Genomic DNA, 26,215 nt, shown 5'->3' with positions numbered 1-26,215 from the left:
AGGGCTTAGTTAATTGCCCACAGCTGCCTCGGTTTTGGAATCAAGATTTTCTGTATTCTTGATATAATTTGAGAATTTCAGATATAGCTAAATATGACATAAACGAAAATATATTGTGTAATATAAATAAAGATGAAATTTAACTTTTATTCACGAAATTTGCCGTTTTTTAACATGATTTTCTTTAGTGAGTTCATTGCAATCAGAGTCAATTTATTAGCATGTTCTGAAGTATAAGAAATGAAAAGGCATTTTCTATTTTGAGTAAAATATATATTGCAATAAAGATTTTCAGTAGGTATTCTTTATATAACTTGAGAACTTCAGATATAGATAGATATGACACTAAATATTACTTAAAAGAAAATATAATTGGTAATTATGTAGATATTTTTGAATTTTAAGTTTCATTCAGGAAATTAACAGTTTTTCACATGTTACATGTTTTCTGAAGCATGAAAATGCATTTTTTAATCGTTTTATTAGTATATATCATTGATTTCTGCCAATGAATGAAGCCTGAAGGGGAGTTTACATAATCACGAAGACAACTTCATGTGTCACTGAGTCCTCTCGATCTGCCCCTGGCACTATGATTTTTTTTCTTTTTTTATAAAAATTAAGCTGTGCAACACAAAAGCGGCCAACACCAAGGACTCGATACAATCATGAAGAAGATTGATGGGAATACTGAAACACCCTGAATCTATGGGAGTATATATATTTTACACCCTTTTGACAAAGCTACACAAACTGGAAACCCTTACCTGTTGACAGCGGCGCCCTCTATCTGCAAACATGTCATTAGGCTATTAAGCTCACATAAATACAAAAATATACTATTTATTACCCAAAGCAGATGAACATAAAGTAGAACCAAATGATTAATAAGTCATAGTGATAAAAACCCAAGTCTGCCCAACAAAAAAAAAAAACTATTAAGTTATCATTCCACTCTCCTGGCTAAGTATTCACTCCCAGACCCAAATTGTCAATTGTTTCATTGTATTAGTCAGGATAGAGAATCCCGTCTCTAATATCATGGAATAGAGCCCATCTGTAATAAAGATACATAACATAATACTAAGTGAAGAGATACACTTCACACTTCTCTCTCTTCAAAGGCAATATTAAGTAAAGAAATACATTTCACACTTCTCTCTCTTTTCAAAGGCAACTGTTTATAAGTCATTTAAAATATGTGCCATACCTTTATGATGAGGTTTTCTCCCGACACCTGGCGTTTACCAAACCGACCTCTTTCCTATCACAAAAGGAATGTGTCTCTCGCAAGTGCCTCGGTCAGTTAGACCTGTGACATCCGTACATACGAATGTACATACTCGACACACCCCAAACTGCCCTGGCAACGGTACGGACAGCCTCCAGATTAAAAATGCATACGCATTAGATTCCATCATTCAAGAAGGCTGCCTCTACAGCTCAATCTGTCTCCAAGCAAGACACGATATGTAATTCACTAACACATCACACACTTGTAAGATATATACATATTATATATATATATATATATATGAGCTGATTCGATACGGTTTTGAATATGCCTTTTCCGTGATGGTCTGAGGTCCCGTGAAACCGTTATAAGTGATTCTGTGTGTATGTGTATCAAAACAAGTCAACCGCCAAAGACGTTACAAGTTGGCGTGGCTTGGCAGTTCAAAAGAGTACCACGTATCTCTATATCCCTACTTGATTGGCCCTTGTGTCTAAGGAGCCAGAATAACCAATCAGCTTCTTGCATAATGATGCCATCTGAAAAGGGGCATTTGAAACAGGCCGTACCATCGGTCAGAGCAGTTCGTTAGCGGGTCCCATAGAGCGCAGACAAACTGGGTCGAGAGTGCCCAGTGCCCCCGCAGTCCCGTTCCCGTCGGCCACCACACAAAGACGTGTATCGTCATGAGTGTCAATAAGTCTAACCTGCCGTCCGGTTGTGCACTAGTATAGTTAACGTAATAATTACTGGCCACCTGTGTAGCTAAGAAGAATACACCTGTGTTAAACGTTTCATCGATTATTATTTTTGCATGACCTCTATTGCATGCACGTGAACTTATCTCTCTCCTGTTTTTTCCTTCATATCCCGAACCTACAAATGACCGAGATCAGGTCATTAATTATATATATATATATATATATAGATATATACTATATCTATATATATATATATATATATATAATAATATATATATATATATATATAATATATATATGTGTGTGTGTGTGTGTGTGTGTGTGTGTGTGTGTGTGTGTGTGTGTAAGGACGACATTCTGGCGAATGTTCGCCCTTCCATTGTAAAAATCTGCATATCCATACGTCCTCTCTTTTCTTCCAGGAACTAAAATGTACAGCATTTTATGCCCTTTCTTTTGAGATATATATGTTGGGAATCCGTTTCCTCTACGTAATATTATTCATGTATTTTTGTCTGTGAAGAAACACATTCACAGCGGGGACCCTACCCCTTTTTACTATGTTTGTTCGTGCGTGCATGACAGACACTACACTTTCGTGTGCACACCGCATTATGTACAGCCTCATTTGCCGAATATAAAGTTAGTTTGCTCACTCTCCTCGTCTTACTCAGTCCTCACACACACACACATATATATATTCACGAGTCAGTACAATTCCGTTACGTAAGTCGGAATATTATGTCACAAAATACAATTAAATTGTCAAAAATCGTCATGCCTTCACGGAACTCACCGTCCTGTAAAAACCGTTAATTGTGGGTGTGGCCTAAATCATCGGTGACTTCCGTGTGCAACTACGTAAATACCTAATCTCATCTCAACTTGTGCAATGCTGTTGTAAAGGTTCATTGCGGAAGTCGTCAAGGAGTTGATATCAGCTGACTTTTCTTTTTTTGATGAGCCGAAGCCCCGCGACTATAGGAGATTGATCGCCAAACCCAGCCTTTACAAAACTCGTGGTCTGAAATCGCCAATGTGTGACCCAGGCTTTACTGAGCAGTCCCTGTAGACATGAACTCAGATCATAAGACGCTATATGAAATACGACGAGAGGTACACGCCTCTCTCTCTCTCTCTCTCTAAAAATCTTGCGAGTACTCACGGGTTGATTTTCAGAGTATTACCTCATTTCTAAAAGTTACTTGTGTAACTTTGAAATTAATAACTCAATGGGCATTATAACTCAATGGCACTCAAATGAAACAAATTACAACAAAAGTCAAAGAATCAGGGCAATCGCCTTTTCTAAATCCACACACACAACACTACATGACAGGTCACCTCAAAAGTTGAGCCAAGAAGTTGTTCATTCCGTCCTGCATTTGGGTTTTGTTGGGGAAAAGAGACAAGTTATACAATTACCACGAATGCAGAACTGACTTGCAAGGTTTACATGAACATAAAAAACTTTACAATAATTATCAAGTTTGTTGTCAAAAATAAATTCCATATATAATAGTGTCATAGGATACTCAATGGGCAGGGTAAGTAAGAGGCACTATTACCGTGTTGATGGTTTATTACAGAGGCATCTTAATCCTAAGGCAGGTACAGGGCAAATGGCGTTCGCGCCAAACCAAGGTCTTGGCGCGACGGAGTTAGGTAATGCGCTGCTAACCATAGACATAACACTCATTTCATTATGTAGTATTACTGATACCAGTAACATCATACATACTTATCCTACATCCCCCCTTAAGCCGCGCATTACCGCAAAACATAGGTATACTCAAGTCAAAATAACAGACAAAATGAAGGGGAAGAAAATTCAGCGAAGAATGGTTAATCAAAGCAAAACGCAATAATAGCTCCACAAACATAATGTAATTTATTTCCCACTCTTGTAGGCCTTCATCCAAGCTTGTCGCTTGGCGTTTAGGTGGCCTTGAACTACACCTACCAAGGGGTAGAGGGCTGCCGTGGTCAGCATATGCCTCCTGGTCCTGGGTACATGGCACTTTCCCAACTGGTTTTATAGTCGGGCACTGGCTCTTCACTGTTGTGTATTTCAAGTGGCGATGATTTCTCCTCGACATTCTGGCAGTCCCATCTATTTTGATTAAATACTGTCTATATGGGAGTTTTTCCATTACCACCCCCGATCGATCCCACTTCTTACTGACTACGTCCTGTACGAGGACTTGGTTGCCTACACGTAGGTATGGCAACTGCCGTGCATGCAGGTCATATAATTCCTTCTCTTTCTGCGAAGTTTTGACCATAGCCTTTTCTCTCTCTCGTATTGTCGTCATCCAATGATTATCCAAATACAAGAATTCATTCACCATTGGGATAGAGTCCCATAACTGCCTCCCCAACGTTAATTGTGCTAAGTTCGTCCCCCCATCAGTGGATATCTCCTCAAGGATACCTCAACGACAGAACAACCTCCGCAATACAAGGATGGTCTTTGATGAAGTCACACTATTGCCAAAGTGCGACCGTTCCAGTCACCCAGTTAATCTGTCTGCATATGCTAAATAGCATTTATTATCTAACTGAAAGAAATCTGCTAAGGTTTTCTGAAATGGATAAACTGGCGGTGGGTTAGGAATGAATGGTTCTCGTTGTTGGGATGGCGAATTCTCGTTTCACGTCGTACATTTAGACCTCTGAAACATTACATCTTCCTCCATCCCAGGCCAATACACCGACTGTCGTGCCCTACGCAACATTGAGTTAGCGCCTTGGTGGCCCGAGTGTAGGTTACGTGCCACAGTTTCTCTCAGAGCTTGTGGCACTACCAAACGTATGTGCCCCTCATCGAAAGCATAAGTGACCATCCATTGATATAGCTAAGCCGTTCCCTTACCTGAAAATACGACTTTAATGCAGGCTCGACCATATTCCTACCTTCTGGCCAGCTGTCGTCTCTTACCCTTTTCAATAACAACTGATAATCATCATCTTTGCTAGCAATTTTCTCTAAGTCTCCACAGTCAATTACTATGACATCATTGCAGCACACATTATCCTGCATACCTCTTCTGCATCCTCCATGTCTATCTCATTCGGTGATACCTTTAGACTTGGGTACCGGGACAAGGTATCAGCGGCAGTATTTCTTTTACCTGCCACGTATCTGACTGTGAATTTATACTGAAGGGTTATTTCTTTCAAGCGGAACAATCTCAAATTCTCAATGTGCTTCAACTCCCAATCGCCAAACAGACAAACGGGCGATGGTCTGTTACTAGAAGTAGGTTAGGGCAGCCCAGCAAAAAGAGACAAGCTTTTTTCAGACACCAGACCACAGCCGCCGCCTCCCCCTCGATAGGGCCGTAGTTCAATTCCTATTTTGAAAGGTGCCTGCTGCCACAAAAGGCTAGCTTCCAACCCCCCTGACAACGGAAAGGTACATCATTACATATGCAAGAACAATATTGCTGTAGTATGACAAAGCCCATCCCCTCTTTACTCCAGTCAGTCATAACAATGGTTGGTCTTGTCTTATCATAATAATGCAAACCCTCCGATATGAATCTCCACAACTCATTTTTAGCATATTCAAATTTAGACATCAAATTTTCATCCAAATACACATTTTTACTGGCCCTCTTTTTCACTAATTCCCAAAATGGTGCCATGACAGGGGCCATTGCAACGAAGAGAGCCAACTGATTGACCAGCCCAAACAACGACCGAGTATCGGATATGGCGGGCTAATCGGGCATTGGGGACTTCTTTATGGCAGCCAGTTTGTCCTCCGAAGGCAGATATTTGTCCCACCCAACATTATAGCCCACAAAATTCACAGTCCTCTAACGACTAACCAGTCATCGAGACATCAACAAACATATTCCGACCATGTGGGTCCAAGCAGAAACCAAGGTGAACACTCGTGAACACCTGAGAGGCGATCGAGAGTCCAAAACAAAGCGCACTGAAATGGAACAATGTCCCCTTGAGGATAAAGCGGAGGTACTTTCTGGAGGACTGATGGATGGGTATCTGGAAATACGCATCCTTCAGATCCACTGAAAGCATGAAGTTGTTCTCCCCAATAGAAGCGAGCACAGAATGTGCCATTTCCATCATGAACTGAGTCTGGCAAACAAATCGGTTCAAAGGAGAGAGATCTATCAGTAGTCTCCAGGGCCCTGTAGCCTTCTCCACCAGGAAGACTCGGCTGTAAAACTCTGGTGATGGATCTCATACAACTTTCGCAGCTCCCTTGCTCAGCATCGCTTCCACCTCTTCGTTCAGTGCCAGATCCTTGCCTGAACAGGGATGTAAGTCTGTAGACAGACCGGAGCTTTGGTGAGGGGTAGCCTCGACTGGAAGGGAAGAAGATATCCCTTCAGAAGGACATCCACTTTCCAGGTCTCGGCTCCATAGCACTGCCATGTTGCCCAATGACTCGCAGGCATCCCACCACCAGTTTGCAGAAGCTGAGGGGGAACACCATCCCTAGCATTTCCCTCTCTTCTTCTTTCGCTTACCTCCCTTCCTCTGAGAGAAGGAGGTCCTGAAAGGGGCGGGGTTGGTTCATTTTGATGCGAAAGAAGAAGGCTGGGTCTTTCCTCCCGCCCCTTTCGAAGGAGGAGTCTTCTTGGAGGCGGAGGAAGAGCAAGCTTGGCTTGAAGGCCTAGCCGCAGTTGCACGAGACAGCCCTTAAGTCTTAGCAACTGCCTGGAAGAGAGAGGAGGAACACAGCAACGGTCCATTCCTCAACACCAATGCCAACTTTGGCCCTACAGACCTGGAGACACGATTCAGGACAGCATCCCTCCTCCTAAGCACCATATTGACCCACAGGTTTGCCATCTGGTGGGCCAGGTAGGAAATAGCCCTACCTCCAGACTGGCAAAGCCTTCCGAAAGTCGAGTCTTCTCCAGGAACTATTGGCCCCGAAGAAGCAGCGACTTCGGATACTGTCAGGGACCACAGATCCAACCAGGAGCCCACTTGGAAAGCCGCCATAGAAGTAGCTTCCAAGGCCACTGCCTCTTGCTGTACGAACCAAAGGTTCTCAGCAGCAAGGTGCTGCAGCGGCAAGCTGGGATTCAGATGAACTAGCTCCAGGTTCACCTGTTTGGTCGGCAAAGGGTTTTCCGAAGGTGAAGAGAAATGCCCCTGTCAAGGTAGGAGGGGGAAGCAGCTTGTCCAATCTGTTGGCACTAAGCGAATTCTCTTGCCCTAACACAAGATTGTTCACCTGGTGAACAACCTTGCCCAAAGGACAAGGAAGACCATGGTAAGCCTACAGAAGTCCTGGGTTCCTTCTTAGGACCCCAGAATCACTCCAACTGCTAAGGGCAGTCAGAGGAAGCTACCGTGGCCCCTTCCCTAGGTGATTGTGCTGTCGAATCAGAGCGATGACCTCAGCAAACATCTGCTGAATCTTGGGAGTGACTGCATCCTGCGGGGAAGGACCGTAAAGTCCTTCTACAATGTGTCCCTCCCTCGACCCTCTTCCTTCGGAAGGAAGAGCCTCAATAGACCACCAATGACCTTCCTAACCACTGAGTGTTTGACCTCTCAAGTCCTAAGAGCTTACTGGGAATATAAACTCTTGTGACCAAACCCTGAAAAGAACACTCCCCAGGGTTCCCTCTGGTCGCCTCGCCTCTCCCGGTGTATCCTGAGGAAGTTGAAGGGACAGGTGAGGAAGATCGGATGCTCCCACACGCCATGCTGGAAGAACTGAAAGAGTGGGCCACGATCGATCACCAACCCACGATGATGATGGAGTCGCAGGTCTAGAAGAGTGCTCTCCCTCTATAGAAACACACCTCCGAGGTCCGGAACGACGCTCATGCACATCAGGAGAAATGTTATTCAACACCGGGACTGGTTGATCACACGAGTATGACCGAGGATCAGGTGAGGAATAGCGTCTACCTGAGTGACAAGAGCAAGTACCATCCTCACAATGCGTCCCAGTCCTCAAAGAGGTTGAAATGTCACAAGAGGACTGAACGGGTTACCTCCTACCAGTCTCGCCACGTGTGCAATCTCGTGAGACCGTCACATTAACCCTGGGAGCCGAGCGATCACCAGTAAGGCATGACTCAACAAAGTGACTCACTCCTTCCCTCCGCATCGTGCCTGAGTCGTGATGGTGAGCGGACACTAGCTACATGTTCATCGGCAGACTTGCACGCACTCTGGGAAACTTGCGAATGAGAACCCGAGACGGTACTAGTCCTAGAGGCAGAGCCTCTAGGACTAGGTGTAGCAGTACAAGCTGAAGCTTGAACTCCTATGGTCCCCAACTCGCATGCCCCTGGGGGCAACAAGGTGGTTCTCATTCCCGAAGGAATGGGAGGACCAGCAGAACGGCCACCCATCTCCCCAGAACGATGAAACAGACCCTTAGAATCTGGGTGTAAACAAGATGATGTGGTGCCCCATACCCAGGTACAGACAAGGTTGTTGTCATCCCCACAGCAGCACCATGAGTCAGGGGCAGACGAGAAATGATGCAATAACCACTGGAGAGAAAGTATACCAGGCAACCCTAGCTTCAGCCAAGCCTACTGCAAGTCCCCAACTGCGGAGGCAGCCACACCTGTGGGAGCAAAAGTCAGGTTAGTAAGATGAGCCCCTACTCGCCTCTGGAGGGAAAAATCCCCTCCGGAGCAAACAGAAGCCCTTGAGTACAACTCAGGGTTGGCACCCTCCCCCACTCTTCTACGCTTGACGAATCAAGCAAAGAAGTGGAGGGAGACATTCCCCCTGCAGAGGAAACAGCAAGACGGGGAAGCTTATGAGAAGGGAGAAAGGAAGACATAGGATTGGTTACCAGTGGAGTCATCGGAGGTGTATAACCCTCCAATGAAGCCTTGGAAGACTTCACCCAAGATTGCTTCCTCCCCTCATACCTTCCCCACTGCTCTGCCCACCAAGAGACACAAATATCACAGGTATTGTCAATGGTACACTCACGCCCTTGACACTTCGTGCAAAGTGCGTGAGGATCAATCTCAATTTTAGAGCGAAAGCTACCACGCTTTCTGCCTCCCACACCAGGACAAATGCGCGGAGAGAATGGAGGACACCTAAGCTTATGCGATTCTTGGTTTGCATGTTAGCAACACAAAAGAAAAACAAACAGGCAAACAAATCAGACACAAACAGGTAGGAAAAATCTCACAGAGAGCTAAAACACATCAGTTCACCACGTTGGCTGAAAGCAAAGTGGAATGTTTACGTCCAGTCAGGCAGGACTCTCAACTATCGGACAAGCAGTTACTGCCTAACTATCTTGTTATTCTTCTACGACCGATTTCCAGCCTACGCTGAAAGTAACTCCTAATGTAAAGGACTGGGGGTTTGTATAATGTGTAGGAACAAACATAAAACATCAGTACAATATATACTAATCTGCAAATCATCAATACAGTAATACCCATACTTAAAGTAGAGAAGAGAGTTTTGTTGGATTGAATTGTGTAATTTCTTTATTGGATTCCATCTTTCACTAACGTTCTAATTGCCATACATTCTGAATGTTATAATAAAAGTTTGTAATATAATGTTTTGTACATCCTTTTCGAAAACCTTCTCACAATCTTTGCAATGTACAATAACGAGTGCTGATGAAAATGGAGATTGGTAATGTTTACTTTTAGGCAAATTCTATGACAAGACAGATTTACAAAATTAACTTAACAAAAATGATAGTTATGATAAAATAAAATTGCATCTTCTATACTTACCCAGTAATTACTCAGCTAACAATTTCTTGCCTTGGCAGTTTGATAATGACAAAATTCATCGGTAGCGCTTCATAGATTTAATGAAGTGGGGTGTCTCTTCAATGGGCGTGTCTCTTCGAATAACACCAGTAGCAACCGAATCTGGGGTGGGCATTCCTGGGCTTGATGAGAGATGGTGAACATTAAGAGACATCTCTCAAAGCCTTTGTCATAACCTGGGAATGCACAGGTTCGACTGAGGGATACCTCCTCCCTGATTCAGGGGTCTGGCAGTTGACCTTTGCCTAGGAGCATTGGCAGGCTGGGCAGCCACCTCCTTCACAACCACCACTTTCACTTGTAGTTCACTTATCCATTAAGAATTTTACTGATTCATCCAGTTGGGTCACAGTACTTACTATCAACCCGAATTTTCAATCAATCCTATTATCCAGGCTGGCAAAGTGGTCGGACTCCAATGATCGTTTTGTTTGTATGGTGGTTTTACGTTGCATGGAACCAGCGGTTATTCAGCAACGGGACCAACGGCTTTACGTGACTTCCGAACCACGTCAAGGGTGAATTTCTGTCACCAGAAATACACACCTCTCACTCCTCAATGGAATTGCCGAGAATCGAACTCGCGACCACCGAGGTGGGACGCCAATACCATACCAACCACGCCACTGAGGCGCTTTTCCAATGATCGTGATTCAGGTAAAGGAGAAACAGGAGGACTTGTGATACATGAAACATCTGGAATTGGAAAGGTGACAACAGACGCTTCTGTACTTACCTTTTTAGATCTCTGCAAGAAGCACAAATAGTATGAGCATCACAAGAAACTTTGCTTAATCTAAAAAGGTTGCAATACCTAAAACTAGTGACGCTCAAATCCGACATAATAATGAGTTAAACAAATGAGCAATTTTTTAAAGTTTAGTTACGCAAAACAAAAGCCAGCAAACCGATTACTGAACTGCCAAACTAACTACCGATCGGCAATTCTCGATGAGAGAAAAGCCGGTCGAAACACTAATTACCCAAGAATTAGACAATTAATAAATTTTTTTTTATTAAACTTTGACAAATTCAGTCTAAAATAATATGAAAAAGCGGCTACAAGGCGAATCTGATGTTAAAACAAGATGCTCTCCTACAACATGTCATTTCTCCAACGGCAGAAACAAAATTGAGGTATTTTCATGTAGTTGTTCCTCTTCCTCCCAATGAAAAATGTAAGATTTTATCCGCCGAAAGAATTTTTATTTTACCTTCGATAATTAGCACCAATCTATGCCGGGCAGTCAGAAATGATCCCATTTCCAGTAGGACTGATATTTTATGAATAAATCTTATATAGGATGAAATTTAGAGTTGGAAGGATTTATCTGCTGAAAGAATTTTTCTGTTATCTTCAACACTTTTGGAGATATTAGCATTTGAAGAGCATTAGGGCCAGGATAAAAATTATACGTAATGCAATAACTAAAACATCATTTAAATGTAAATTTATATTTTAAAAATAAATCTAATATGGGATGAAATTTAATGATGTAAGGTTTATCTACTGAAAGATATTTTCTTTTATCTTCAATACTTTTGGAATTACCTTTGAAACGGCTCCTCCTCCTTTGCTCTTTCTATTCTTCTGTTGCTTTTGTTTGTTCAAGTTTTTTTTTTCTGTGATACCTTATTATAACTTTTGTAAATTCTTTCTTATTTTCAATTTTCCTTACCAAAAAAGTCTGGATCCGTTTTTTTCCCGACAATCCATTGCAATGCTCAAGATTTGCAAGCAGAAGTGGGAAGCAGCCAGCAGAGTTTGTGGTTCTCATTCATCAGTACATAAATTAATTCAAGAAAAATTATTTTCATTCAGTTGACTGCACTATGAATATCAAAGGACTATCTTTTTGATGCCTGAAAATACAATCTGGACAAACTGACCAATGTAGAATCCTTGAGTAGCAATGCCAAGTGACGTTAAGACCATGAAAAAGTCCCTTTTGCTTCTTTCTCTAAGGGCACTAATAGAAGCAGGATATCTCTCTAAGCCAATAGTCGGTTTTAATGTAAAGAGTCCATGTAATGGCCTGAGGTTTTTGAAACTTTCTGTTCTTTGAATTGTGTGCCTTGTAGCTGACCACGTGGTCCTTGGTTTAATGCAGGTTACCTTTTTTAGAGTTTAGTTTTATAATGAAAATGGGAAAAACCCACCCTGATCTTGCTGGACCTTCGCTTAGATGTTACTTGATTTCGCCCTTAATAGTCCTGTACCATCTTGGGACAGAACCATACTAGTCAGAGGGAAACTTTCTGACATTTGATGATGCCAATTTAAAAGTCTTATTTATATTTTATTTTTGTGTCATGTTGTAAAACGCTTTAAATAGCATTTAAGTCTTATAAATTGAGGTAAAAAGTATAATCTGCAATCGCATTTTGTGATACAGTACTTATTATATACTAGCGGCCATTGTCAATTAAGTTTTGGTGGTGCTAAATACTACTCAGATATCTGAGTTTTAATGAGGTTAAATGAAATATTTCATTCATATATAAACTATTTTTATTATTTATAAATATTTCTAAAGCTTATACATTGGAATAAAATAAAAACAAGGTATAATCTAATCAGAATAATACATTATTTTAGTCACTTACAAAGCAAGTCTATTCTCAGCACTTCTGTCAGATTAACCTAAAACCAAAATGCAGCAATACAGACAGTCAGTCCACTGTGTTTAGTGAGCTAAATTTCAAGTCTATTGAATGAAGGGAACAGGTTGAAAACTGAGTTACAAGATTTCAGGACAGTCAGATGCAGAGCCGAGTTAAATGAAAGTATGAAATAAAAACTACTTGGACAGAGATCAAGTATACATTTTCTGTCTAGTGCAAATTCTTGTCATTTCAGATGACTTTGTTGAGAAAAACTTCTTTGACATAAAGAGCAAGTGAATAGTTTCTCTCTGGCTTACGGTTTTCTTAATTTCCAATTTATATCAAGGGTGCAATGGGCCCCACCCTCGGGTGTATGGTTGCACCTCTATATTCCACTAGCCTTATATCCAAGGGCTCTTTTCAATATGTTGACTGTTCCTTTGGGGGCAGCAATCTGTATCTCATTTACACTTGGGCAACTTGGTTTTGCTTGAAGATATTTTCTCAGGGTTTTCTTTAGAAGTCCTGGTGGCCCTAACACCACAGGTATTCTTTTGATTTCCTTCAGTTCCCATGTGCTCTTTAGGTCTTGGTATTTTGTTATTTTATGCCTTTCAGCTCTATTGAGGCCAAAGTCACTGGGTACTCCCATTTCTATAATCTTTGTCGTTTTTTCCTCCTTGTTCCAGATCACAATATCAGGTCTTTAGCATCTCCTTCTATACATCTTCCTGTTGGAATTTCCTTGTCATAAAATGTGGTAACAGCCCTATTGGAGGTAATTGGATTTGGTTCATGCTCCCACGCTTTTTCTTTCACTTCAATTCTGTATGCCTTACATATTTTCCAATGTACATATTTGCAGATCTTCTTGTGGCTGGCTCTGTAGTGCCCATCTGCAAGCAGGGTCAGGCAGGCTGATATCAGATGATTCACACTGTCAATCACTGCATGATAAAACCTACACTGGTCATTTGCTGATAGCCCACCAATTTCTTGAAGCCATTTGTTAGGAGGCCTTGATCTTGTGCTCCTATTATCAGTCTTTTAGACTTGAGGCAACATCTGAAAAGAGGCCTATAAATCACTTTAGGGAGTATGGAATGTTAGGAGCTGGCATCCATGTTAGACTGTTAAAGTGGTCCATAGAGAACATATTTCAAGTGGATGCCCATTAAATTTGGCCTTTTTAAATATTATACAGCCAAAACAAAATGGCTGCCATTATCGAAAACTCTGGATGCTAATAAAATGACACAACTTTGTGTTTATTTAAGATAACATAATGAAATTTGCTGTATTTGAACATATAATACACACATCCTCTAAAGATAAGCAATATCTGATCTATTTTGTTCCCTATGGAGAGACAAACATGAAAAAGTGCTCTGAAAATCCAACAAAACTACATCTTGATGCATTATATTAAGCTTGTACAAATGTACGGACATGCTTTAATGAAGTTCTTTTGATGTAAAAAAAAAAACCGTGTTTGGATAATATTAACATCGACATCAGTTTTCTGTGTTCTAGTCCGAGTCATCTTGGGCACTGCTCAAAGGATTTCGACAAGTTCCATCAGTGCAACCACAACCAGCGGTATATCTCAGCTCCTTAAGACAACACTTGCATCTGTTGGATTCGCAGTTCTTACACTGGCATTGTGTAAGCTTGAGGTGCGCTGCTAGAAATGGTATATCACTCATCAAATGAGGAAGTATATTTCCAGTTGTACTGTCCTTGATCCATCCATTTCCCACCAGGGTTGTACGGTCAGTGAAGAGAGCCAAATTGTACACTGATGGTGTGCTCACTTGATATGCAGCTTTAGAGAAGAACGGGTTGGTGGTAACTACTTTGGCTCTTTGTAACCTTTGAGGAACATTTTGAAACGCATGTCATTGATGTTTGTGTTGTTTTCATTGTTTGAATACAATCTGCAGATGAAGCTCTCTACATCTGTCAGTGTTCTTTTGGTAAGTGTGCTGCATCCGAGCCCATCCAGTAAGGGACAGTTCTTGATGAATGTTTTCCATACTATTGTTTTGCCAGTGCCACAAAATTGGCTGTGTCGCAGCCAGAGAGGGCATGGAATCCTGGAATATTGTGGAGAGCTGGATCAAGGTCTACAACGTGCAAAGCAACAAAGCTCCTTTGCTTTGCTGTTCCCGTTTGGAACCAAAGCTCTCCAGATAAGTCACAGATAAAGTGAACGAGGAGAGCAAGGACGTCTGTGTCCCTAGAACAAATGAAGATGCTCAAACCCAAGATCTGTCACAGACTTGGTCTGTCACAGTATCCTGGTATTGGCTTTATCGTTGTTAGATTTGATGGAGTTGATGTTCATTCCACAGGATGAAATCCGCCAGATGTCACAACTTCACGATTCGGTTGAGTCGACCTTGCTTGACGAATGAGCTCCAACCTCAAAAAGTATTCCAGGTTTTGCTTATTCTCTGGGAGGTCAATAAACTGCATCCCTGTTGTCCACTTTGCGACGTATTGGCCGGGTTTTGCCTGTCTGTAAAATCTGAGTGGTGTCCTTGATAGTATTTACTTCATACTTATCAAACACGACGTCAACTCCGGAGGAGAATTTCACTGAAGTGACTGAAGACAGAGGTGACAAACCAGCCTGAAAGTTGTCCAAAATTGTGGCTTTTGCAGGTTTACCAATTGCTTGAACAAGTACCTGATCATCGATGATTAGACACGTTTTCAGATTTACTATCGACGGTTGTTTCTCTACAGTTCTTCTTGTCTGAAGGATATTTCCGAGAGCTGCTTTGTTTGTGGATCACATTGCTCTGCATGTGTCTGCAAGTGATAGGGGAACCGGCGAAAGTTCGTGGCTGAGGATTTCCTTCAGGTCCACCTCTCGTCCATCTTCTTTCAAAAAAAGCAAGCGTTGAAAGAGGTTATGGTCTGCTTTGTTGCGTTTTTGTTTCAGAGCCAGAATTTTTTTTTCTAGACCTGATACATGCTTTTCAGTGTCAGGCTTTTTGACTGTCTGAGCTTGTCATGGAATCCCACTTTTTTTTTTGTGGTGAGACTTAAGCCCACAAATTCTTTCAATTTGTCTTGCCCTTTAGCATGTGCTGTCAGAAGACATTCCATTCAGTTGGTCGACAATCTTCTGAACATCTTCCTGGTCTCACTTTAATCATGAGGGTCCGGCTTCTTTTACATAGAAAGGGTTGTAGTCTTCATCTGTAGCATGCATGTCCAACACGGCATTTGTGTTGTCTACAATTCTGCTCCGTCTTGCTCCTTCTGATCTTGTTATTCACACAAGACCACTGGCAAGTTGGCCGACTTTGTCGATTTGCTTTAAGACTTGATCCGTCAATAGCTGATTGAATGTGCTATTGGTTGTCTTGAAGACAAAATTTCCATTGGTGAACTCCTGATGAACATCGGGGTGACTTGTTTCAAGGATCATAGTTTCAGTAAGATAAACTGCTCCCCAGCAAGTGTAGTTTGTGTGGTCATACTGAGCAAACTAGGGTAACATTGCCGCAAAGGACGATTTATGTAGGTTCCAGTTTCCAGTTCTCTGCATGCAGGAACTGCAACAAGATGGAGATCATTTTGATGTACATCACCCAAAATCTGGGAGTGGTTGATTGTGTCTCTTGGAAGGCGTTCAACAGTCTTGTTATTCCGGAGCGCTGAACTGCATCTTTCAGTGCTTTGACTTTGATGCTGGTCACATCTCGCTCATTGTGCGCTTCCAAAGCTTCTACGACGTGGACTGATAATGCTTGGAGTTCAACTTCTACTTGGTGATCTTTAACCCATACGATGAATGTCGGCCAGAGTGTTTTCCAAACAGCTGCAAATGTTAGCTTGTGTGCACGAATAGCCCTGTTGTACAATTTGGCCTGCATGTATTTTGAGCTGTATTCTCTCCAGAGATGGAACTCTCTGCCCACACCTCAGTAAGACCAGAGTCTGCAAAGTGATTTCCAATCACACACATAAAATTCTTGACCGTGTGGAACCCCCTAAGTTGCAAGAATGTCGTTTTGCGTTCATTACTGTTTGCCCACTGTATTTCCTTGGCCTTGCAGTACAGCCGCTGGTCCAGAGTGTTGACTGTGGACTGGCCAGGATTAATAATGTTGGAAATCCTCAGGCATCGCCTCATAACTGTCCACAGCATGTTGTTCTCGTGGGCCGGGGCGTTGACGAGAGGCAAATACCCGATTGTACAGAGCTCGTGTTTGTCTTGTGTTGTAACTTGGTTGAACCCGGTCCACGCTGGCACATCGTCCGTGTTGTAGCCATGGATACGAGAGAGAATCCAGGCCATATCTCGGGCAGAAGCTTCGTCAGACACCTGATCATCTGGGGTAAACATTGTCTCATTCAAGGTGGCTGTGAATTTAGGATCTTCTCGAGAAAATTGGCGAGTGACTTTCTCCAAATGATGAAGTTTGGGAGGGACCTTCAAGGACCCTGACTTTCCAAGAGGAAGTACTCCACCAAATCATTATGATGTGGCATGATATATCTTTGCATTAATATATTTAGGATAATTCATAGGTGTCAATGAGAGACAAATACATATTTCAGAACCATATGTTTAGTAAAGGTTAACATATGACCCATTTTTTTCAATAGTCAAATCTGACTATTGTGTATAAATATGCATACAACTTTATTAAATATGTATAGTTTGGCATTATATTTGCAGGACATCTAACTGCTATCACTAGAGTAAAATATACCAAACTGCAGAAGCATATCCACAGTGAAAGTCATGATAAGTCGCATGGTTTTGAAAATTAACTGAGTTCAGCTTTGAGTTTTTTGTACATTTTTGTGACTGATCTGTATATAACTTTATCAATTCGTAATGGAATGGCTTAATACTTATTGGACACTTTACTGGTATTGCTGCGATGATATATGTCATATTTCACAACCACAGCTTCAGTACAATTGAAGTTATCAAACATTTTCCAAATTATACATTTCTATTTATCCGGCCATTTTGTTTTTGGCATAAAAAAATAAAAAGTCCTGAATCAATGGGCATCCACCTGAAATATGTTCAGTAGGGGCCATATTAACTAACTGACATGGATGCCTGCTTCTAACATTCTGTACCCCCTGAAGTGAAATCTGAAAATTTTACCTTGTCCATTTCTCCATCATAACCTAGATCTCCATTTCTTATTCATCTAAGGGACTCTTCTTTGTCTATGTAACCTTTATACAGTTCTTCTTGAAATCTACCTGCCCTTCCACGGTCTTTCCACCTTTCCATTCCACCAAATATACCTGTTCTTCACCTGCTTATTTTTTTTCATAGTCACTCTTTGCATTTGAATTGGCTTCTTTTTTTATGTTTTCTAGTTCTTCTTCTGGGAGATATTTAGGAATCTGTGAGACTATTGATGTTAAAAGTCCCATTGTGGTGGCTGCAACCTTTTCAGCAGGCAAATGTGCTTCCTTTATTTTTTCCTCGAATATTAGATTCTTACATCTGCCCCACCCCTCATACCTTGAGTAGGTGAAGCAAAAGAGGAGGATTTTCTTCTCCTCAAGGGACGACTTTGAATTTTTTATCGGCCCCTCGTCTTGTATGAGTTCTCATGTGTCTTTTAAGATAACTTGATTGAGAAAAACTTCTTTGACATATAGAGCAGGTATATGGTTTCTCTCCTGTATGAGTTTTTGTGTGTTTTGAGAGACTACTTGGATCAGCAAAACTTCTTTGACATATAGAGCAACTATATGGTTTCTCTCCTGTATGAGTTCTTGTGTGTTTTGTGAGATCACCTGAATCAGAAAATCTTCTTTGACATACAAAGCAAGTGAATGGCTTCTCTCCTGTATGAGTTCTCATGTGTCTGTTGAGAACATTTTGATGAGAAAAACGTTTTTGACATATAGAGCAAGTATATGGTTTCTCTCCAGTATGAGTTCTCATGTGTGTTTTGAGAGTACTTGGATGAGAAAAACTTATTTGACATATAGAGCAAGTGTATGGTTTTTCTCCAGTATGAATTTTCATGTGTTTTGTGAGAGCACTTGGATCAGAAAAACTTCTTTGACATATAGAGCAAGTATATGGTTTCTCTCCTGTATGAGTTCTCATGTGTTTTGTGAGAGCACTTGGAATCAGAAAAACTTCTTTGACATATAGAGCAAGTATATGGTTTCTCTCCTGTATGAGTTCTCATGTGTTTTGTGAGAGCACTTGGATCAGAAAAACTTCTTTGACATATAGAGCAAGGTATATGGGTTTCCTCTCCGTATAGTTCTCATGTGTTTTGTGAGAGCACTTGGATCAGAAAAACTTCTTTGACATATAGAGCAAGTGAATGGTTTCTCTCCAGTATGAGTTCTCATGTGGCATTTAAGGTTGCACATTTGTGAAAATGTCCTTTGGCATTCAGCACAAGTCATTCGTTTCCCTGTTGTGTTGCTTCTCTTTGGAGATGCATCTCTTTTACCCACACATCTATTTTCTTCTACAATACAGACCTTCCTTCTACTTTCATCATCACAGCTTGGAGAACTGTCTTCGTACTTAATAGACTGGGATGAACAGTTCACATCAAATTCATCATAGTCAAAAAATTCTGGTTCTGCCTTGATTTCTAAGAATAGGTCTACAAATGAAGAGCCTTCCCCTGTGTTTTCAGTAAGACCCTCCTCTAAAGTCTCCTCCTCTTCTTTGATGAACAGCAATGAGGACGATTTTTCAGTTTCCATCATCACAGGATGTTCTATGGACAATACTCAATCCCAGTTAGGATCTGAAGAAAGTTTCCCCTGTTTGAAATACTCTGAAATAACATAAACAATATGAGAAAAACATGTTCTGAATAACACCGTTCATTCTTAACAACTCTAAACTAAGCATCTTCAGGGACAACAAATATCACAATGCAATGATCATTTGGACACAATTAGTCTCAAAAGAAATAAAACACCCTTGGATGCTGTTTGCCATCAATAGATTTATTCAAGCCGAAGTTGGTCAACATTTCAACCAGCTTCAACCTTTAATTTTGACAATCAAATGAACATCTTTTTTTCATGAGTTGGAAGTATTATAAATCTATTTACAGAAGAATGGCTTTTTTTCTTATACGAACTGCATGTGAATTTTGCGGTAGAAAAGGCTACTTGGTCACCCAGTGCATATGTAAGGGTTACATCTAAAAGTATATATATTCCATATATATAAATAAACCAGTGACCCAAAGGGTCACTGACGAGATAGCAAGGAGTGTGATAAGGAAAGATAAAGGAATGCAAGCTAAACGCTGGCGTGTTGTATCAGCGCCCTGGTTTGCATTTGCCTGTGGTAATCAAATCCATTGTTGTGTAAAACAGGTCACAGTGCTTTCGCCTGAGAACATGGAGACCTATAACCCACAGACGTCTACGTGACTTCCTCTCACATGTTCGTCTGTCTGTATGTTATGTATGCTGAGCTAAGCTGTGCTCTCCTATAATTTGCAAATGCATTGTAATAACTCAGAACTCTACTTCCCCTCCTAGAATCAGGTTCTCCTAACCACCTTCTTGTTTCTTACTCAAGAGATGTAGTTTCGCAAATATACTGTTACTGTTGTCATCATGAGTTTGAAACATCTCCGCCTTCATAACCAAAGAAGATACTGACTTAGAAATTATCGTCGCAATCTCAGACGAGGATGGGAAGTATACAACACGATACTTGCGTATAACATCGCAGGTCTAAATAACCTCACAGTGCGCCTCGTTATACAAGGCCTAGCACAACGCATATAAATAATTCTATCTAGTATGAGTTTCCATGTAACTTTTGAGAACATGGTTTGGAGAAAAACTCCTTTGGCCAGGTAAATGGCTTCTTCTCTCCAGTACGGGTTTTCTTAATTATTCTGAGAGGAGGGGGATGATAAAAACCTTTTTGGTATTCAGTGCAAGTGAAAGGCCCTCACCAATATGAATTTAACTGTGCAATTTCATGTGCAGTAAGATTTCTGATGTGTATTTTGAGAATGAAGAAAAACTACTTGGGCATAGAGAGCAAGTGAGTGGTTTCTCTCCAGTAGGAATTCTCATGGCAACATTGAGATAATTTAGGTGAGTGAAAGTACTTTGGCATTCAGTGCACGGACAGTAAAGACAGTCCTAGACAGTTTACAATGGGAGTTCCATTCCTACATTGCATCATCAGACAGAAATCGCTGTAAGCTGAAAAATCATCAAGAATCCTAATAAAATCTTACTGTAAATGCTTTGGGTGTATTGAAAACTATGTAAAATCACAATTTTGGAAAGTAAATTGTATTTTTCCTAATTATACAAACCTGAGGTCCTTTACATAAGGAATTACTATTCAGCGGCAGCTGGACCAGTGGTAAGATTTACTAACAAGGTAGTTCGGCAGTAACTGCTTGTCCAATGGTCGGGAGTCCTGCCCGACTGGAGGTAAACATATCACTTTGCTTTAGGCCCAGGAACAGAGTGAGGGGTGGCATGAGGTGGGACTATATGTAAAAGACCTCAGGTTTGTATAGTTAGGAAAAATACAATTTACTTTCCAAAACTGAGATTTGTTTCGACACGACACATAATACAAACCCTCGGTCCTTTACATAAGGAAGACTCACTTATTGTTGGGAGGAATCTGAGTCTTGTGAACAGACTGGTGTTCGCCCAACCTGGGTTCCCTCCCTGGTCGTAAGAGCAAAGGGGGGGAACCTAGCCTCTGTCCAACTGATCGTAGTGTGCACTGCAAGATCAGTGGTCAGACCTCTGGACCAATTCATAAGAGGGAGGCAAGCGTACCTCTTATGTATAGCAAGCAAGAACTAAGTCCTGAGTAAGAGCCAAATATAAAGTATTGGGTTCGTCTCTCACTGGTGTCCACTTCCCCCCTTTCTAGGAAAGGGACGGATAAACGCTTCTATCTCTAATGAAAGGGACAGAATGGAGCTCGGTTATGTAGCTTACCTGCATCGTCGTCCTGTCCAGCATTGTGACGACCGCTACCTTCTGCCCGCAGGGAGAGGGAAGAAAAGAGGAGGAAGAGGAGCCAGTCACTCTCATTCACTCTCTATTCATGCGGTGTCACAAGGACGAGATGCTACCTTGTCCTGTAAAGGAGCTGGGTAAGCTACATAACTTATTGAGCAGCCACCACGGGTCCCAAGGAAAGGCGCCCAAGGACCTGTGGGCAATATCCTGAAGGTAGAAGGAGATGAAGGTGCAACAGACAAGTTCTTGCGGAATGCATGGGTTGGACCAATGCCTCTGACTTCATGGGTTCTCGGACGAAAGGTACTGGTGTCGGCACTCCTGTCTGAATCGTACACTTTCCTGATTACCTCACAAAGTCAGAAAGAAACAGTGTTCTTTGACATTTCTTCTTGGTCACCCCAGTGCTAGTGAAGAGGCGTCAACACTCAGGCCTGAGGTGTCGAATTTTCTTCAGGTAGCGCCGTAGCACCCTCACAGGACAAGCAGCGTCTCTCCTGCATCATATCGGTAAAGTCTTCTAGGGAGGGGATCGTGAAGGACTCGAACCTGGCATCAAGGACCGAAGGTTTCTGAGTCTTCGCTACGATATCCGGGACGAAATCGAGCGTAACCGATCTCCATCCCCTCGAGTGTTTAACATCGAAGGAAGACTGTGAAGTTCGCCTACTCTCTTCGCCGATGCCAGGGCCAGCAGAAATATGGTCTTGAGGGTCAGATCCCTGTCTGACAACTCCCAGAGAGGCACGTAGGGTCTACGAGTAAACTCCTTAAGACAAGAGTCACATCCCATCCCAGGGGCCTGATTCCCTGGGTGGGCAAGACCTCTCGGTGTTGTATCCTTAACTGCGGAGACAGAGAAGAGCTTCTCTCGGTGAAGAAAATAGAGGAGATCCGCTACCTGCTGTAGAGTGGCTCTGTGCATAGAGAGACCCCGTCTACGACACCAACTACAGAAGACAGACCACTTTCCCTGGTATACTGCTGCAGAGGACTGTCTGAGGTATCCAGCCATCTCTGTTGCTGCTCGGCGAGAAAACCTCTTGCTTGCATTGTCTGCCACTACATTCTTCTTGCCTGGAATGTGTCTGACTGACAGCTCTACCGAGTGAGCTACGGCCCACTTGTGCACCTGCATCGTCAACTGGTGCAACAGGAGGGACACTAGGCCACTACTGTGGCGTTGTCGCTCATCAATACCACTGAGTGTCCCACCAATCGTTCCCGGAACTCTTGGAGTGCGAGGAACGCCGCCTTGAGTTCCAGGAAGTTGATGTGAAGGTGCTTGTCATGATGGTTCCACACTCCTGTAACCAGCACTCTTCCAGGTGTGCGCCTATTAGGAGGTTCCTATCGTCTAGGCACCAGGTCAGGTCCTCCCTTACTTCTTCCGAGAGAGAAACCAGGAAGGATGTGGAAACCGTGCCTGTGAACAGCACTACTGTAGTCTCACTGAAGAGACTACAGGTGAAGACACCCGTTAGGGACTAACTTCTCTAGTGACGACAGGCGACCCATCACAACTTGCCACTGCTGCGCTGACTGTTCCTGCCATGACAGGAACCATCTGGCTGCCTCCCTGAACCTGCTGATTCGCAAGTCTGCGGGGAAGACTCATGCTGCTACAGATCGATCAGCATGCCCAGGTACTTTATCCTCTGCTTAGGTTTGAGATCTGACTTCTCGACATCCACCACGATCCTCAGATCGCGGCATAAGTCGAGAGGTCGATCTCTGTCCTGTAGCAACTAGCCAGGACCAACCAATCATCGAGATGCCTAGATGTATCCTGACCGACTGGGGCCAAGCCAACACCCGAGTGAACACTCGCGTGAACACCTGTGGGCGGCTGAGAGACCAAAACAAAGTGCCCTGAATAGGTACACTGTCTTGTCGAGGATAAAACAGAGGTACTCCCTGGAGGACTGGTGGATGGGCATTTGAAATAAGCATCCTTCAAGTCCACCAAAAGCAGGAAATCGTTCTCCTTGATGGAATCAAACACTGAGTATGCTGTTTCCATCGTGAACAGAGTCTGGCGAACGAAACGATTCAAGGGAGAGTGATCTATCACCGGTCTCCAGCTCCCTGTAGACTTCTCCACCAGGAAAAGTCAGTTGTAGAAACCTGGTGACTGATCTCGCGCTATCTCCACAGCTCCTTTCTCAGCATGGTCTTACTTCTTGTGTCAGTGTTACGTCCCTGGCAGAACCGGGGGCATATGTGTGAAGGTGGACCAGGTGTTGTGACAGCAGGTGAGGGGGAACGCCGTCCCTAGCGTTTCCCTCTCTTCCCCTTCTGCTTAGCTTCACTCCCGCGAGAGAAGGAGGCTTGAGAGAAGTGCTGACGCTCACTTCTGGAAGCGAAAGAGGAAGGCTGGGTCTTACCTCGCGCTACCCTTGATGTTGTTGACGTCTTAGGAGCGGAGAAAGCGCTAGCCAACTCCGAGGCTTGGCTGCAGTTGAACAAGACTGCTCCAGAAGTCTTCGTAACTGCCTGTTGTACTAAGCAGTCACTGTTCTCAGCTCTCCTCTTTTCCACCGCAGCATCGACCATCTCTCTGGGGAAGAGAGAGGAGGAACCCTGCAACGGTCCATTGCGTAGACCCAGCATCACCTCTCGACTGGCCACTGGTTACGAGAGGCAGGACGGGTCCTGTCTCCTCCAAACCAGTTTGGCCCACAGGTTGGCTGTCTGGTGGGCGAGGTAGGAGATGGCCCTACCTCCAGACTGGCAGAGTCTCTCGAACGCTGAGTCTTCCTCGGGAACAATAGGTCCCTAGGAGGCTGCGACTCTGTATACCGTGAGGGACCACAGATCCAGCCAGGAGACAGCCTGGAAAGCTGCCATGGCAGTGGATTCCAGGGCCGATGCCTCTTGCTGTGAGAACCAGAGGTTCTTAAACAGCAGGTTTAGAAGAGGCACTCCGGGAGTTAGACGAGCTATCTCTGGAACAACCTGCTTGGTCGGCAACGGTTCTACAGGAGGCACTAGAAGCGCCACTGATGAGGCAGAGGAGGGGTAAGCAGCATGTCCGACTTGCTGGACCGGAGTGAGTCCTCCTGTCCGGAGACGAGAGCATTCACCTGGTCCAACACAAGGAAGAAAGGGGTAGTCCCATCGTCGCTCTGGGTTCTTCTTAGGACCCCAGAACAACTCCAACCTCAATGGAGGGTCAGGGGAGCAACCACCGATCCTTCCCCGAGGTTGTTGTGCTGATGAATCAGCACAAGACCTCTGCAAGGACCTCTGTATCTCGGGGGTGATCGCGTCCTGAGGTGATGGACCGTGAGGTCCATCCAGGCCGATCACCTCCCAAGACACTCTTCCTTCAGGAGGAAGAACCTTACCAGACCCTTCGTGGTCTCCTCCAACCATTGAGTGTACGATCTGCTTGGTCCAAGGACCGAGCCAGGCTAGTAGGCTCTCGTGGCTGGATCGTAAAGAGCGCAGTCCTCACGTTCATTCCTGTTCGCCTCGCTCCTCCCGGTGTAGCCTGAGGAGATTGAAGGGACAGGTGAGGAAGACCTGACACTCCTACCCTGCCTACCAGCAGAACTGGCAGGCTGGGAGGACTGCAGGCGATCGCCAACCCGCGGTGGCAATCAAGCTGCTGGTCTGGACCAGCACTCTCCATGAGGAGAAGCACTGGACTGAGGATGGTAGTGTCGGTCTCGTGCGTCAGGGGAGCTGCTACCAGTCGTGCGAGCTGCCCAGTCCTTGTTGGAGCGACGGTAGGGTGACTGGTAGTGTTTGCTAACGCTCGCAAGCGAGCAGCCGAGACGCTTCCCGGCCAGGAGGTGGAACCTCTGGAGCCAGGAGTAGAGGTACCAGTGGTAGCTGGTACCTCCATGGTCCCCATCTTCTTCTTCCCTGAGGAAGGAGAGATGGGCCCCATTCCCGAAGGAACGGAAGGACCAGCAGAAGACCCACCTGTCCCGCTCCCTCAGAAGTCTCTGAGTGAGACTTCTTAGGTGGGGGGGTCCCCAGACCACCTTATTCTTCCTCGGCTAGGGGGCCTTGGAAGTCGAAGGGGAAGAGGCGGCAGAAGACGACGACGAAGATGAAGACGAAGAAGACAATGACTCCTTACTCTTCTTCCTGGACTTCTTTGTCAGCTTCCTCAAGACAGCAGACAGGTCCCCCATCCAGAATGGAGCTGGGGCAGTTGCGATGGCAACAGGGCCCAACTCCACCTATCCGGAAGGACCTGCGGGCGGCAGCACTTCCACGGGCAGGTACGGAGGCAGCAGGTATGGCGACAGCTTCAGGAGGACGATCCAAAGGAAAGCTCTTCAGGCACTCGAAGCTATAATTCTACTCCGTGCCTGGATCCTGACGGTGAGCATGCTCAGTCGTCTGGTTGCTGGCTGCACAATCACCGGTAGGTGACTGTACACTCGGTGACACTCGTGAGCGAGTGGCTGGTTTGGAGGTGGAACCTCTGGAGCTGGGAGCAGGGGTACCAGCTACTGCTGGTACCCCTGCTCCTGGCTCCACGGTCCCTGTCTTCTTCTTTCCTAAGGAAGGAAAGGTGGGCCCAGTTCCCAGAGGAATGGGAGGACCAGCAGAAGACCTACCTGTCCCACCGGAGTGAAACAGATGAGTGTACACCAGGTGCTGTAGTGAAACAGCCCCTGAATACTCTGAGTACCCATAAGACTCAGTAGATCGCCACACCTGCTGAAGATCTCTACCCGCGGAGGCAGACACACCTTAGGGAGCAACAGTCGGGAGAGGTCACATCCCTCAAAGGGGAGAGCAATACGCGGGAGCTGATGAGGAGGGAGAAAAGAAGATGACGTGTAAGTCACCAGAGGTGTCGAGGGAGAGCTTTCCGACGACACCTTGGTGGTTCTACGTGGCTCTTTCCTCTTCCGTACAACTCCCACTGCTTCTCCGACCAAGAGACACAA

General features: G+C 43.9%; 3 protein-coding genes across 3 annotated transcripts in view; all 3 read right to left on the bottom strand.

The window, feature by feature from the left end:
* The window catches only part of LOC135214509 (zinc finger protein 501-like), a 449,070-nt gene that overhangs the window by 201,202 nt on the left and 221,653 nt on the right, over positions 1 to 26,215 (bottom strand). The gene's annotated exons all lie outside the window — the stretch shown is intronic.
* On the bottom strand, positions 17,860 to 18,417 carry LOC135214242 (zinc finger protein 79-like). The gene has a single exon (XM_064248305.1). It carries the CDS (start codon positions 18,415 to 18,417, stop codon positions 17,860 to 17,862), a length of 558 nt encoding a protein of 185 aa, XP_064104375.1.
* On the bottom strand, positions 18,525 to 19,037 carry LOC135214241 (zinc finger protein 33B-like). Its single transcript, XM_064248304.1, has one exon. It carries the CDS (start codon positions 19,035 to 19,037, stop codon positions 18,525 to 18,527), a length of 513 nt encoding a protein of 170 aa, XP_064104374.1.

This window comes from Macrobrachium nipponense, chromosome 45 (genome assembly GCF_015104395.2).
Source record: "Macrobrachium nipponense isolate FS-2020 chromosome 45, ASM1510439v2, whole genome shotgun sequence".
Lineage (NCBI taxonomy): Eukaryota > Metazoa > Arthropoda > Malacostraca > Decapoda > Palaemonidae > Macrobrachium > Macrobrachium nipponense.
This window is presented reverse-complemented; position numbering and strand designations above follow the sequence as displayed.

Coding starts and splice junctions, on each gene's coding strand:
- LOC135214241 (XM_064248304.1), bottom strand. CDS start 19,037: ATGGAAACTGAAAAATCGTCCTCATTGCTGTTCATCAAAGAAGAGGAG.
- LOC135214242 (XM_064248305.1), bottom strand. CDS start 18,417: ATGAGAACTCATACAGGAGAGAAACCATATACTTGCTCTATATGTCAA.